The following is a 14,984-nucleotide window of genomic DNA, read 5'->3' as shown; positions in this document are numbered from 1 at the left end:
GCTGGTGAGTTGGTAAAAGATGAAATAGTCAACAGTATGAACGATATATTTACGCGCAACTGGAATTTGGTCTGATAGCACTTAGTTTATGCCTCCAACCCTTTTTGAAAAGTGTTTGAAACAAAATCCCAATCAGAGGGGACAAACAGCCGCTACCAGCCTGTCCTCAACCTCTCCTTATCACACTGTGACACTCTTAACCTCGAAAAAAACTACTTCTCTAAGCTTGGACGTGCAGAAACATAGATTTTATGTGTCCATCGTTCTCATCGAATCAATTGAAAGGCATGATATGTAATAATAAAGATAGTACATCATATGGATTATGTATTGAGTACTGCCTCGAGGTGAATCTTATTGTCTCACACATGAGAAATAGTTTGTTTGATTTTAATTAACAGCTATTATATCGCATCATTCACAATGATGGAGAAAAATATCATTGAATCATTGAACCAACTAGAACTCGGATAATAAGATTAAACTTAGATCAGTTAGATGTATGTCATTCTAATTTTCATTTTTACCATGAACAGAATTTTGACCTGCCCTAATAAGCTAATCTTACTCTTCAATTATCAACAAGTTATATATTTATATAAAAAAATGAAAACATAGAAAAAAACATGCCAAATCTTTGGGAAGTGAACATTTTTTGTTCTTTGGTGAAGATGGCAAGGGAACATTTACCCACTCCAAGGTGACAATATACAAACAATTCGCACGTCTTCTAATTCGTGCCAGTTACTTGGTTTGAACTTTGAATTATATACATCATCAACCCCTTCCCCTACCTAGAATAAAATAGTAATAATTGCCCTCTAGCTACTCTCTCTCTCTCTCTCTCTCTCTCTCCGTCTCTCTCTCTCTCTCTCTCTGTCTTTCTCTGTCTCTCCTTCTTGTATATAATGGCACCAGCTCAACTATGATCACACCTCCAAAGTACAAAGTTCAAATTCAAATTGAATTCCCCTAGCTGCATTCTTCTATATATATATATATATATATATATATCTCGGATCACTTTCTTTCCCTCATCAATCATAATATTCTCTTAGTCCGGCCTTCCAAAAATAGAAACAAGAAGAATGGTTGTACCATCTCCTTCTCCGATGAGAACCAAGAAAACCAAAGCAGTAGGGATTCCCACCATCGATCTTTCGAACTACAACCGGTCGAAGCTAGCGGAACTGGTCGTCGAAGCCTGCGAAGAATATGGTTTCTTCAAGGTGGTGAACCATGGCGTTCCAAAAGAGGTCATTGCCAGGATAGAAGAAGAAGGGTTTGATTTTTTTGCCAAACCCGCGGCGGAGAAGCAACGAGCTGGCCCGGCTTCTCCTTTCGGTTATGGAAGCAAAAACATTGGCCGCAATGGCGACATGGGCGAGCTCGAGTACCTTCTTCTTCAATCCAATCCTCTCTCCATTTCTGAAACATCCAATGCCGTCTCCAATGACCCTACAAAATTCAGGTACATATTATTGTTTATACTCGTCATTTTTTTAATTAGTATGCATGTTACATTTCAGTTGACATTTCATAAATTAAATACACGAATAAAGAGATCTTTGAGTTCATGCCATTGGGCCTAGAAAGGAGGGAATTGGTTTTGCTGATGAATTGGTGGGGAAGAAGATTGTTTAGTATTAGATAATAACGACGTCTTTCCTTATTGAAAAAGGAGGAAGGATTAGAAAAACAATGGTATAGTTTAGAATTCTTTTTCAATACAATAGTATATTGTTTTACCTTGTTGTATATTAATTTTTTGGTCAATCTATGTGTTTTTTCACGGACCTTGCTAGATCTAGGAATTAGTTGGATGTCACTCGTTCATAGTTTCATGGCATAGCACCATCATTGTCTATAGATGCCATATGGATTGGTCACCAAATTTAATTATAATCTGGATATTTACGCATGTCAATAATTTTACGGTTAAGAGCTTTTTTTTTTTTTTTTTTGAAAAATAATTTAGAGTGAAATAAATTCTATATCAATCGGCAAACAAACTTTACTCAGTTTTTTTTTTTTTTAGTACAAAAACACCCGAAGAAACACTAGGATCGGACAAACTAAAATCTTTGGTACAACCACCTATTCATTGTTATACAAATTTTTGCAAGGAGACATGTTTTTTTTTTTGTTAGCCAATCGGAGTGGATTTCTTCTCTAATAAAGGAGTCAATTTCTAGTAGTAATTTGAGGAAGATAGCGTAGCTAGCTAACGGCGACGGTTGCTTTACTACTGTCAGCCATAATTTGAGGCACACACTTTTAGGGCCCGACTTTGAGTAGTTGGCAGAATTTTACCTGAACTTGGTGAGCCTAAACTTCTCATCATCGTTTTATCTTTTCTTCATCACTATGATCGAACAGTACTAGTGCATTATGATAAAGTAGTAGTGTAGTACAGTATCTTCCATGCATTTTAGAGCTGGGGTCATCTCCTAGTACTCGATGCTAGCTAACCTATGAATGAATCATGTGATCGATTTGATTGCAGAAAACTGACATGACTTGTTGGAACGCTCTTTTATATATAATATATATATTCTTGTATGAGCTCATATTTCTGAGACAGATTTTCGTTAATTTGTATGCACATCGTACGCACACTGATTTAAATTGTAACCAAATCTTGCACAATGGCTCTATGTCACACAAGATGATCATTCTGTGCTGTCCTGGAGAACTAATAAAAAAATCACTATCAAGATATAACGTACACGTCATGTACATTATATGATTCAATATTTCTTTTAACTAAGTAAAATTATTAATTTAGAAGACACCTGAGTCATTTTTACAAACATTGAGCACCAGTAATTAAACATGCAATAACAAATATAACAAATCAAAGTAAGTGAAAAGATGAAGAGAAAACTTGGAAGATAGGGCCCCTTGGGCATATACATCCGTTCTTCTCTTTCTATAAGTGAAAAATGGCTTTTCTTTCCAAACACAGATCTGTATACTTTTGGAGTGGTGGCTAAATAATAACGTACATTGTTGTTTCATATATGTAGCTGCGTTGTAAACGACTACATAGAAGCAGTTAAAGAATTGGCATGTGAGGTTCTTGATCTGGTCGGAGAAGGTCTATGGGTTTCGGACAAGTCTGTATTCAGTGGCTTCATCAGAGACGTCCAGAGTGACTCGATTCTCCGGCTGAACCACTATCCACCACTGGTGGATAAGGACCCATCCGCAAAACTAGCTCATCCTTGTGCGAATAACAATACTAGGATTGGATTTGGAGAGCATTCCGACCCCCAGATTTTGACCATTTTGAGATCCAACGATGTCGGAGGCCTTCAGATTTCTCTTTATGATGGCTTGTGGGTTCCAGTCCCGCCGGACTCGAATGAGTTTTTTGTCATGGTCGGTGATGTCTTGCAGGTAATCATAGTCTATTTAAAAGAAGTATCTCTCATCTCTTTACGCCTATGATAATTTTTCATCGTATTTAACACAAAAAGTTCCATACCATAATAACAGTAATAACTACAAAAAAAGTTTTCTTTCATTATAAGAAAAGTCAAACATCATTCTTTTCGGATTTGAAAATTTTCACACTGATCCATTTAAGAGATATTGTTTGTTTCCTCAGTTAATTATCATTGATCAACCTTGTAAATATAAACTCAATTATACAATCATATATATCAAACAAACGAATAATATTAGTAACGGTTAACATTCTCTTGTCCAATATTTCATTCGTTTACTTACGCATTAATCAATGTTTTGCAGGCTTTGACGAATGGGCGGTTTCAGAGTGTGAGGCACAGGGCATTGGCTAACTCTGTAACGAGGCCAAGAATGTCTATGGTCTACTTTGGGGCACCATCCCTAAACGCATGGATCTCGCCCCTTCCTGACATGGTGTCTCCCCAGAAGCCAAGTCTGTATAAACCATTCACATGGGGTCAATACAAGAAAGCTGCATACACTACACGTTTGGGAGATTCTCGTCTTGACAATTTCAAAATTACAAATAATCCATCTACATGCTTGGACAATCTTGTAGATCAATAGAATCAGTGGTTGATGATCATGTTCATATAGAGAGTAACATTTTGATTAATTAATAGGTAGCCAGGTATATAGTTAAGTTTAGTAAGTGTATATGTTTCATGAGTAGAGGGGTCACATATAGGAGGCAGTTGGTTGCGCTTTTCAATCTCTATCAGTGGAATTTTTGCTTTGATTTTGATTTCTGAGCATTAATTTCCCTCTGATCTATGGTTGCATGTTTGGAGTTATTGTTTGTTATTTTTTACTTATTAGTCATTATAGTTATAATTATATATATGGTTGCATCTGGATTAGTTTCAATAGTTTGTATTCTTATAGCTGATCATTACTTGTATTTTCTGCCACCTTGGTATATTACATCTTCTTTGCACGCAAAGAAGTCTTTTGGTCAATTTAAGTTGGCAGCGGTGTTCAAGTATAAGATACAATTAATAGTATGTGCAAAATATATAATTATTTATTTATATAGTAAAATTATACATGACATTAATGTTACGCTACGTTCATATCAAGTCTAATTCTCATGTCTTTATCGAGTGAAAAATAATATTAAAATAAGAAAAAATATTAGCAAAATTATCAAATTAGCTAGGTCAACACGTGAAATCAATTAGAGACATGTTAAACACTAAAAAATTTGATTATCTCTAATTTGTTATAGCATGTTTTATTAAACTTGCTCTTTTTTTTTTTTTTTTTTGAGAAAAGGGCGGTGCGGCAGCCCTCAAGCCCTGATAGCCTTAATTAAAGAAACTGTCGAATACAAGGGGGGACATTGAGCCTAAACCCCTGATTACAGTAAGTAGAACATCCTGAAATACTATCCTGATTGTCTACTAAATGCTTGTACTCAACAAAGCACCAACTAGCAAAGAGCGCACTACTGGCGACTCTATTTGCTTTAACTGCATTAACGCAGCGGTGACACAACGGAAAGATAACTTGATCTGCAACCCGACTGCAGCAAAGCATAACTACCATATGCACAGCTTTCCCATTATGATGCCACCGGACACTACATCCAGTGATACTTAAATTCCCTCTGCTACTAAGAGGCAGCGACCATTTGCAAGTGCAAGGAACTCGCCGCCTACCTAGAGCAAAGAAGGCACACAAGGTGCAAAGACTGGCACACAGGCCACTGCCTCCTACCGGAACACGGTTGGAGGTTATTACCGACAAAGCAACAACTGAAAAAGGAACAAACAAACAAGCATAAAATAAAAAACAGCAGCAAAGCCAAACAGCCGAAGCCCGGCCCATCCACCATCTCTCCCAATGGCCCAAAGCAGAAGCCGTCCAAGCAAGCATCGAACGCCAACCGCCGGCACCAGACCGCCCCCACCGCGCAGCAACCCTGCACCGCCGCATCACCACGACACTGTGCAGGCCCTTCTTCAACCATATCGGTGCCCGAAACCAGAACCAGAACCAAGCACAGCCCACGCCCTGAGATCGAGATCTCAGCCACCGTCCCCCAACCACCAGTTGCCGCAGAGCCTCAACGTTTCGCCGCTGGCCATCCGTGTCCCAGAACCACTCCAACTGCCCCAGAAACAACACGGAACCCCGCCTGCAGACCCACGTCCAAACCCAAACCCAGATCGAACTCAGATCCATCCACACCCAGATCAAACCAGACTTCACCCACCGTGGACCACGCTTCCAGGAAACCCTGTCAGCACCCACCCACGATCGACGGAGAGAAGAAGCCGATCTGGAAGCACCGCCCCGATCCAAGTAGGAACTGTCGAACTCCTCCCCCGAACAGGATCCCCGCCATAGAGCCTCGCCGCTAGCCTCCATCCTCATCCCCTCCCGGACCGGAACGCAGCGGCAGGGGGCCCGCCAGCGTTCGGCCGGGAGAGAAACGCTCGATCTCTGATTTCTTTTCCGCGCGTGAGGCGCGTTCTATTTCTTTTCTCCTCGTTTAAACTTGCTCTTTGTGAGTAAACAAATGGAGTCGCAATATGTATCTAACTTCAACTGAAGTTATATGCTATGCATTGGATTGATTGGATGGAAGCAAGGCCTCCTTTGTCGGAGTAGACCCTTTGTTCAAATTTTGTAAGACAAATATGTTAAATCATAAATGTGTGGCACTTTTTTCTTTGTGTAGAGTTCTCCAACATATTATGACAAAAATAGAAAAAAGAGTTCTCCAACATAACTTACACAAGCAGGATTTAAACGATCCCAATTTTAGCTGGTTTTAAATTCAACAGGTGAGTAAGTGAAACACGACGTATCATGATAAGCTATTTGGTTGGTTGGTTCGACAGGGACAAACAATATCAAATCTAATATATTTTGTTGTCTTTGAAGTTTAGTAGTCTGGAAGCCACCAAAGGTTTAACAACCAAACTTTTCCGTCAGTCAGCTGTCCTGTTAACTGATATAGGACAAAGCAGGTAACACTGAATACTTTTGTTATCTTACGGACAATTTGGGGACAATTCGGTAAACTGAAATTTACCATGATCAACACCACAATTTCACTGATCAATGCCATAATTTTCATAACACAAACTTGAAAATTCCACTACATGAACAATTATTTCTAACTAATCAGCATCACAAAATCCAGTAAAAAGCAAAGAACATAGATTCAAAGAACATAAACCTAGTCGGAATCACCGAGAGTTTCTGAATATCAAACCGACGCCATGACTCAATGTTTAAACCACAAAAGACCGGAAACCACTTCGCATCACCAAGAAGAAGCTATTGCCACTGGTCTCATCTGCTGTCGTGGCTAGAGTCAAAGAATCCAATCGGAGACCCACCCCATGCACATTAGAAGCGAATTCAAAAACCAATTATATCGACGTGTAGATCAGCATGATGAGTAGACGAAGTTTCTCAACTCATGGATGGCTCAGATTGCACGTCACCAATTTTTTTTTCTCTTAAATTAATTTTTATAATTTCAAAACTTCAGAAAATCGTAATAAATAGTTCGGATGTCCAAAAAATTCTCCAATAATTCTCACGGACTCTTCGAGTTGCGTACTTTATCCTCGAGTCGATGAATGAGAGATTTCCCATCAAGAAAAATTCAAGTTATATTTCCGAGGTCCCTAAACCATAAACTCAATTTTTAATAATTTCATTTTAATTCCTTCAATTTTTTCGAGTAGTAATGTGTAGCCGTGTATTTGACATTACCTTAGCAAAAAAAATTTATATGCTAACGAAATACAGTCATCTAAATTTGCAGTCACAATAAAAGCTCAAGGATAATTGACTTGATAGTAAATATGTGTCCGAAGTATTATTTTTAATTGTAGCATGTACGCGTTAGTTCATCGTAGGAAATTATTTCATGCCAACCTCTAATTAGGCCATCTCCAACAAGAGGGCTATATGGTGACCTTTGGCCCTTTTTGCAAAAATGGGCTCCAACAAGAGAAGGTCCAAAGGGCTAAAGATGAAGAGGGGGGTGGAGAGGGCTGAAAATAACATATGACCGGCCTTTTAGCTCTTGTTGGAACCCACGGCAAATCAGCTCAAGTAATCCCATGTGATGCAATGCATGGTTTGCATGCATTTCAAACAAAAATCTGATGGCCCATAATAGAGAACTGTTGCAATCCAATAGTATGTAATCAAGCACTATAATTTTACATGCATGAGGAACTAGCCATTGGCTTCAGTTTTTTATTTTTTTATATTTTTTATTATTATATATGTGTGTGTGTGTCTGTATTCCTAACGGTAATATTTGTGATTCACCAAAAAAAAAAAAGGGTAATATTTGTGTTACCAAGAAAAAAACGGTCATTTTTTTTCCCACTTTACCTATATATACATACATTCTATCTTTTTCTCACACTTTCTACCTTCTCCAACACCACTTCTACTTATTTGAAGCATGTCCACTTCTTCTTTGAAACGTGTGAATTCAACAAGAAATGAAGCTCTTTGTGTTGCATATATGAAAGTCTCCGAAAATTTTACTAAATGTAATGGCTAAAAGGGAGACGGTATTTGGAAACAAGTGGAGCGGAAATTAATTGACAGCTTCAATTACAATCCTCCAAATACAAGATCGGATGAAAGTTGTGTAAGTCTCGATGGGAAAAATTTCTCTTTCCATACATGAATAAGTGCCATTCTTGCGTCACACGTTTCAAGAGGAGGCTTCATAGTGAAGCAAATCACATAGATCAAGTGAGATTCCTTTCATATATATTTTTTATGTATTGTACTTCAATATCATTTCATGAATTATTATTCTTATTTATTGTTGTTGAAAATATTGTTATAGCAACACCTTGCCGGGGATATGTTTAGGGAAGACATGAAAGGAAAATCGTTCCATTTTCATAGTTGCTACGACAAGAACATTTTGGTCCATCCCCGGTGCAAAGAAACCTCCCGGTGTCCATGAAAGATGATGATGATCCTGTCGATAGTAATTCAACACCAACTTCATCTAGAGATCCGATTCCTAGGCCGATGGGAAGAAATGCCGCAAGAAGAAAGCAAATCAAGGACCAAGAAAAGGAGAAGAAAGCCTTTGAAGATAAGTTATTAGTCCGCATGGTTCGATTGCAAAAGATAATGCAAGGGCGGAAGAGGCAAAAGTAATAAGGGAGAAGATGAAGGAGGATCGACGAGAGAGAGATAGAGAAGAAGCTATTTTAATGATGCAAACCATTAATTTTACTCCAAAGAGCAAGACTTATTTTGATGGGAAAATGAGAGAAGCACTTGAAAAGCTAAGCACACGGGAGTTGTTTCCGAATATCGGCTCAACATCGAATGACTATCATCCACAAATGTCATTCGATGAAGACGAATTTTAGTTAATATAAATGAGTTTCTTTTAAGTGCCTGTATTTTTTAATTTATTTATTTTGTATCATGTTAATGAAGTTTATGTAATATTTTATTTATGAAATAAATGGTGAAATTAAAGTAGAATTAAAGTAAACTTTTATTCATTACAATTGAAAACAAACAAACCACAATAAAAGTTAAAGCAAATAAAAACAAGTCACACATTAAAAAAAAAAAAAAAAGACCCGAGCACTATGACATAATTATTATTAGGATGACAATGTAATTGTCATACCCCTAGCCTTGTCCTCCTCGTCCTCTTCTTGACCAAACATGTTTGACAAGATCTTTTCGTAGAGTACTATTTCCAATATGAGAGTGTACCCTCCGGTAAAGAAACATGTATTCGGCCATTGTAATTTGTACAGTTCTTGGATTAAGAGGTAAGTTTGGGCCATCATATATTCTTGCTCGAGCTCTCCTTGACCTATTTGGGTTTGGTTCATCATCATCAGACTCATCATTATAGTAGTCATCTCGCTCATCCTCCACAATCATGTTATGAAGTATTATGCAAACTAACATGATTGTCGATAATGAATCCTTATCCCAACCTCTTGTAGGTTGCCTAACTATTGCATATCGTGCTTGTAGAATTCCAAATGCCCTTTCAACATCCTTGCGGTACGCCTCCTATTTTGTGGAAAAATACTCCTCTTGTTCATTCTTAGGTTGTCTGATAGATTGCACCAGCGTCGCCCACTTAGGGTAAATACCATCAGCAAGGTAGTACCCAAACTCATAAGGAGTCCCGTTGATATAGTAGTTAAGATGTGGTGACTGACCTGGTGTGACAACATAAAAAAAAAGGGAGCGTCCGAGAATAGTGATGTCATTTTGAGCTCCCGGGATTCCAAAGAAAGCATGCCAGATCCAGGTGTCGGGACTTGCCACAGTGTCGAGAACAATGGTTGGCTTTTTTGATTTTTCGCTAAAGCTACCCTGCCATCCCACTAGACAATTCTTCCACTGCCAATGCATGTAGTCAAGCGAACCTATCATTCTAGGAAACCCTCGCTGCTCGGCTCTTTGTATGAGCATATATAGATCCTCTGTTGTAGGAGCCCAAATGTAGCGTTTTTGATAAATGGTGACAATGGTACGACAAAATCGACTAAGATTCTCAATGGCGGTTGATTCCAGCATACGGAATGATTCATCCAAGGAATCAGCCGAGCATGCAGTGGTTAGCATTCGGAGTACGCACATCATTTTTTGGTGAGGCGAGAAGCCTGGACGCCCAGCACAATCTTGTGACTGCCTAAAGTATGGATTTGCCATCTGGACATGCCCTAACATGCGGAGGAACGCTTCACGCGTCATTCTGTAACGTCGTCTGAAAGTTTCGGCAAGGTACACAGGGTCAGCTACGAAGTAATCATTTAACAATTTTTCATTAGCTACCTCACGTGATCGATGACCGGTAGTGCAGCCGGGAACAGAACCACCCCATGGAGGTTGTTGTTGAAGTGGGTTAGTAGCGAACCAGCTAGCTGCTTCTGCCATAACTTGTGTTGTATTTCTTCGCCTCTGCGCATCATATTCTTCATCATCTTCCTCGTCTTCACGTTGCATCTCATTCCATTGAGAAAACCAATTCGAATTCATTGCAAAATGTAATGAAAAGTTATAAACTGAACGAACAATTAGAGAGGAGATAGTGAGATATACATCTGAAACCACCCTTTTTATTGAGGTTTGAAACTGAAGATAGAATCGCCACGTATGCATAAAATCTAACAGGAAATCTAGAGAGTTGATCACAACACGACACGTGGCATTCAAAAATCCTATCGGTAAATTTGATAAGACTCTGTAATAATTCATCTTGCCACGTCGACACTATATCTAATTGGAAATCTACATATTTGCTTCCGAAGTGGCACGTGACACTTAAAAAATATCCGAAAATGTTGTCAACAATACCACATAAATACCTCATCCAAATATACACCTTAAAAATTAATTTTTTCCTTAAAAATTAATTTTAGTCTAAATTATAATAATATAAAATAAAATAAAATCATAAAAATTGAAAAACATAATGTAAAATCATAAAATACTTGAAATGGCTAAAATTTAGCCCTGCCTTACTGGAGATGGTTCACTTGTTCATGAATAAAGAATAATATTTCACCATTTCAAAGCGCATTCGTACCAGGTAGATTGATTTCCGATAATTCTTTAATGGCATTTGAGATTTCACATTGTCTCAAAAGAAGAAGAAGTGGTAAAAAAGGATATTGTGCCCTCAAGCTCGATATGAGCAAGGCGTATGATCGAGTTGAGTGGTCTTTTTTGGAGGCGGTTATGCTCAAGATGGGGTTTGGAGATGTGTGGGTAAGATGGATCATGAGTTGTGTCCGCACGGTCACATATTCTTTTATCTTGAATGGGGAACCAAGAGGTCGGATTATACCTTCTCGGGGCTTGAGGCAAGGAGATTTGATTTCACCTTATCTTTTTCTTCTATGTGCGGAAGTATTGTCCAGTTGCTTATCACAGGCTGAAAATCAAGGTTTACTTCATGGAGTGGAAATATGTTTGGGAGCCCCTAGTATTAGTCATTTGTTTTTTGCAGACGACTCCTTCATTTTTTTTCAAAGCAGAAAGTGGTGATTGTGCTACATTGCGGAGTATTCTGCAGGATTATGAGTCCGCTTCCGGACAACAGGTAAATTACCAGAAGAGTTGCATTTCTTTCAGTAAGAGTGTCGATATGACTGTACAGGAGGACATCTCTACAACATTGGGTGTTATGAGGGTTGAAAAACATGACAAGTATCTTGGGTTACCGACGGAACTTAGTTACTCAAAAGAAGAAGCTTTTGGTTTTCTAAATGAAAAGATTTGGACTCGGACTCAAGGGTGGAGGGAGAAGACTCTTAGTGTTGCTGGAAAGGAAATTCTTATCAAGGCTGTGGCGCAAGTAATTCCTTCTTATGTGATGAGTTGTTTTGAGCTACCAAAACATATTTGTAATGAGATGCATAGACTGATGGCTCGATTTTGGTGGGGGGAGAACGATACGGAGAGGAAGATCCATTGGGTTTCTTGGGAGAAGCTTTGCTGCCCTAAAAATGAAGGAGGCTTGGGTTTTCGAAACATGCACCACTTTAATTTGGCACTCTTGGCCAAACAAGGTTGGCGGTTGATTCAGCATCCAAACTCTATTATTGCTAGGCTTCTTAAAGCAAAGTATTTTCCTAATTGCTATTTTATGGAGGCTGAAGTTAAGGGGGTTGACTCATATACCTGGAGAAGCATCATTTCTGGGAGGGAAGTGTTGAAGAAAGGACTAAGATTTCAGGTGGGTGATGGGAGTGGCATTTCTTTTTGGAAGGATCCCTAGATAGCGTTACCACTTTCTTTCAAACCTTTTTCTCCCATAATGGAAGGGACGGAAGACCTTATGGTTGCTGACCTCATAGATGGGGAGAATGGAGAATGGTTACTGGACTTGTTGGATGAACTTTTCACAAATGGGGAGGTTGAGAAGATTGCTTCTATTCCTTTAAGTCTACGGGGCGCGGAAGATAGATTAATTTGGCATTTTGACCGGAGAGGTATTTATAATGTTAAAAGTGGCTACTATGTTTTTCACAAGGCACAAACTGCGTTGGAAAATGCTACTACTTCTGTGGCCGTGGAGGGTGGCGTTTGGCGGCGGTATTGGCAGATGATTTGGGGAGCTAATGTGCCTCCAAAGGTGAGAGTTTTTATGTGGAGGCTACTCAAAGATATTTTGCCTACAAAATGTGCTCTGGCTAAGAAGAAGATCCATATTCATGATTTACGTTGCATGTTCTGCATGGGGGAAGTTGAAACAGGTACCCATCTCTTTAAAAATTGCCATGCTTTACTTTGCTTTTGGTTATGTGGGCCCTTGAAGTTAAATGCCTTGGAGCATCCAGCCACATGTCTTAAAGTGTGGACGTTAGACATGCTAGATGAGTTACCCAAAGATCATAGAGACTTCTTCTTTGTGGGACTGTGGGCCATATGGAGAGAAAGAAATAAAGTGGTCTGGAATGATGCTGCGTTCTAGCCTATGTTTCTAATTGATTGGGCTGTTCATTTTTTGAATGATTACCATAAATATCATCCTAAAGCTGTGAAGAAAAAGAAGCGGCCTTTAACCAAATGGCAATGCCCACCTAGTGGTAGGCTGAAAATCAATGTGGATGGGGCTTTTAGAGCGGATAATGGTTGTGGAGGCATTGGTGTAGTGGTCAGGAATGAAGCTGGTATGGGTATTGCTGCTCTATCTAGACCTTTTCTACATGCTCACTCAGTCCTAAATATGGAAGCTGAGGCATGTAGAGCAGGTCTTCTACTTGGTATTCACCAAGGTTGGTCTGAAATCGACATTGAAAGTGACTCTGCCATTCTGATTGCTGCACTCAATAGTTCGAAGAATGATTTCTCTGAGGTAAGTCGGATTTTAGATGATTGTAAAGGTTATTTTAATGCTTTTCAGTCAGTTAGAATTCGTCATATCTACCATGAAGCAAATGGTGTTGTTGATAGACTTGCGCACCTTGCTAGTTTGTTTGTTATTGATGACGTTTGGTTAGAGCAGACTCCTGCTATTATTCAGGATGTTCTCTACGAGGATTATTGTAAGTGTTTTCCTGTAGCACGGGGTTCAGGTTTTATGTCCCCCCCGTTGCAAAATCATACTATTAATATAATAAATGAAATCGGGCGTGGGGCTGAGGCTCCCAGCTAGGCTGGGTTCCAAACCCCTTTCAGAAAAAAAAAAATAATAATAATAATATTTTTGGGAGCTAAATTATAGCCCTAACTCCAATGTAGCTCCCTCTTACTGGAGACGGTCTTAGCTTCTTGCCTTCTTCAACCAATTGATTTGATATCACAATCATTAGTTGCCCATTTCGGCTCACAAATTGAAGCCCACAAGATGCAGACCCTTTTTGGTCGTGACGTATATATGCCTACAACTATATATGATCCAACAAGCAGTTTTGCAACGCATTCATGTTACATTTACACTTGCGAGGTCCAATGGTCCATGCAACTATAATTGAGGGAAATGATACATATGGACCTCTGCCAGGTAAAGTGCTCGATCAGAAAGCGACCAAAACATATAAAACGCATGCTCAAATTAATCTTTGGAGTCCAGACCTAACTGTTGTATTAGCGTGGAGATCGAGGGTTGTGAGAGCCTAGCGCAAAAACCCTAGCTAGGGTCCCCCGCCTGCTCTCCTGTTCTTGTGCGGCAATGGTTTATTACGAGTTTTTGTCCTTCTTTTATGCATCTCTACATGTAATCACTCCCGTCATGATCGGACTTGAGTTGCGAAATGAGGGCCGGGGTGGGGAGACCTGACCAATATTACCGGCTTTGCATTGGTTGGTATTGGCATGCATGGCTCACCCGCTTGCCGTTAACACTATCACACAAATCATCAATCACATATTTTATCTAAATAACTTGACTCCAAATATTATCATAGTTAAAACAAATTAATCGATCAAGTCTCAGAGGTGGATTGGATCCCAAATTCAGATGTAGGAATTGATTTGTTAATTCTGCACGTGTGGAGCTAACTATAATTGAGATCTAAAGACTACGAAACCCAAAATGTTAACTCAAAGTACTAACATGAGGTACGTCATGAATAAAGATTTTAACTTTAAGCTTCATGTAAGAGGAAAAAGATAAAATGACGAAAAGATATATAGCTAGTGACTACTATTTCACCAAACTAGACAGACTAGTTCCAGTCTCACCAAATCTTAGGTAGGTTTCCAACATTCCCGAGTCCCGCCTATAATTGTTTGATGAATTAATGTCCATCTGTTTTAGTAGTTAAGATGATATATAATTTATTATGTATGGTCGATCTTCAATCAATGGAAAATGTTCAATTATTCATATATATTTTTTAGGAATACATAATACATTACGAAAGCCAACCTGGTTTCTTCTCTTGGTTGTCCAACGATTATTGACTCATGTAAAAGTGGCATTGCTTTAGATGGTGGCCAACTCCTTACAAACTCGCTTGATTATATATGGCGAGAATTGCATGACAGATTTTCACGTTCAAACATCTTTCTTGTGGAAA

General features: G+C 38.9%; 1 protein-coding gene across 1 annotated transcript; it reads left to right on the top strand.

Moving 5' to 3' along the window:
* The first annotated feature begins 885 nt into the window (after nucleotides 1–885).
* LOC133721728 (gibberellin 2-beta-dioxygenase 2) lies at nucleotides 886–4,327 on the top strand. Its single transcript, XM_062148420.1, has 3 exons — nucleotides 886–1,471; nucleotides 3,030–3,402; nucleotides 3,757–4,327. The coding sequence occupies exons 1-3, from the start codon at nucleotides 1,089–1,091 to the stop codon at nucleotides 4,039–4,041; spliced, it is 1,041 nt and encodes a 346-aa protein (XP_062004404.1). The 5' UTR covers nucleotides 886–1,088; the 3' UTR covers nucleotides 4,042–4,327.
* Nucleotides 4,328–14,984: the final 10,657 nt, after the last annotated feature.

Source organism: Rosa rugosa, chromosome 7 (assembly GCF_958449725.1).
Source record: "Rosa rugosa chromosome 7, drRosRugo1.1, whole genome shotgun sequence".
Lineage (NCBI taxonomy): Eukaryota > Viridiplantae > Streptophyta > Magnoliopsida > Rosales > Rosaceae > Rosa > Rosa rugosa.
The sequence above is the reverse complement of the archived record's forward strand: the minus strand, read 5'-3'. Positions and strand labels throughout refer to the sequence as shown.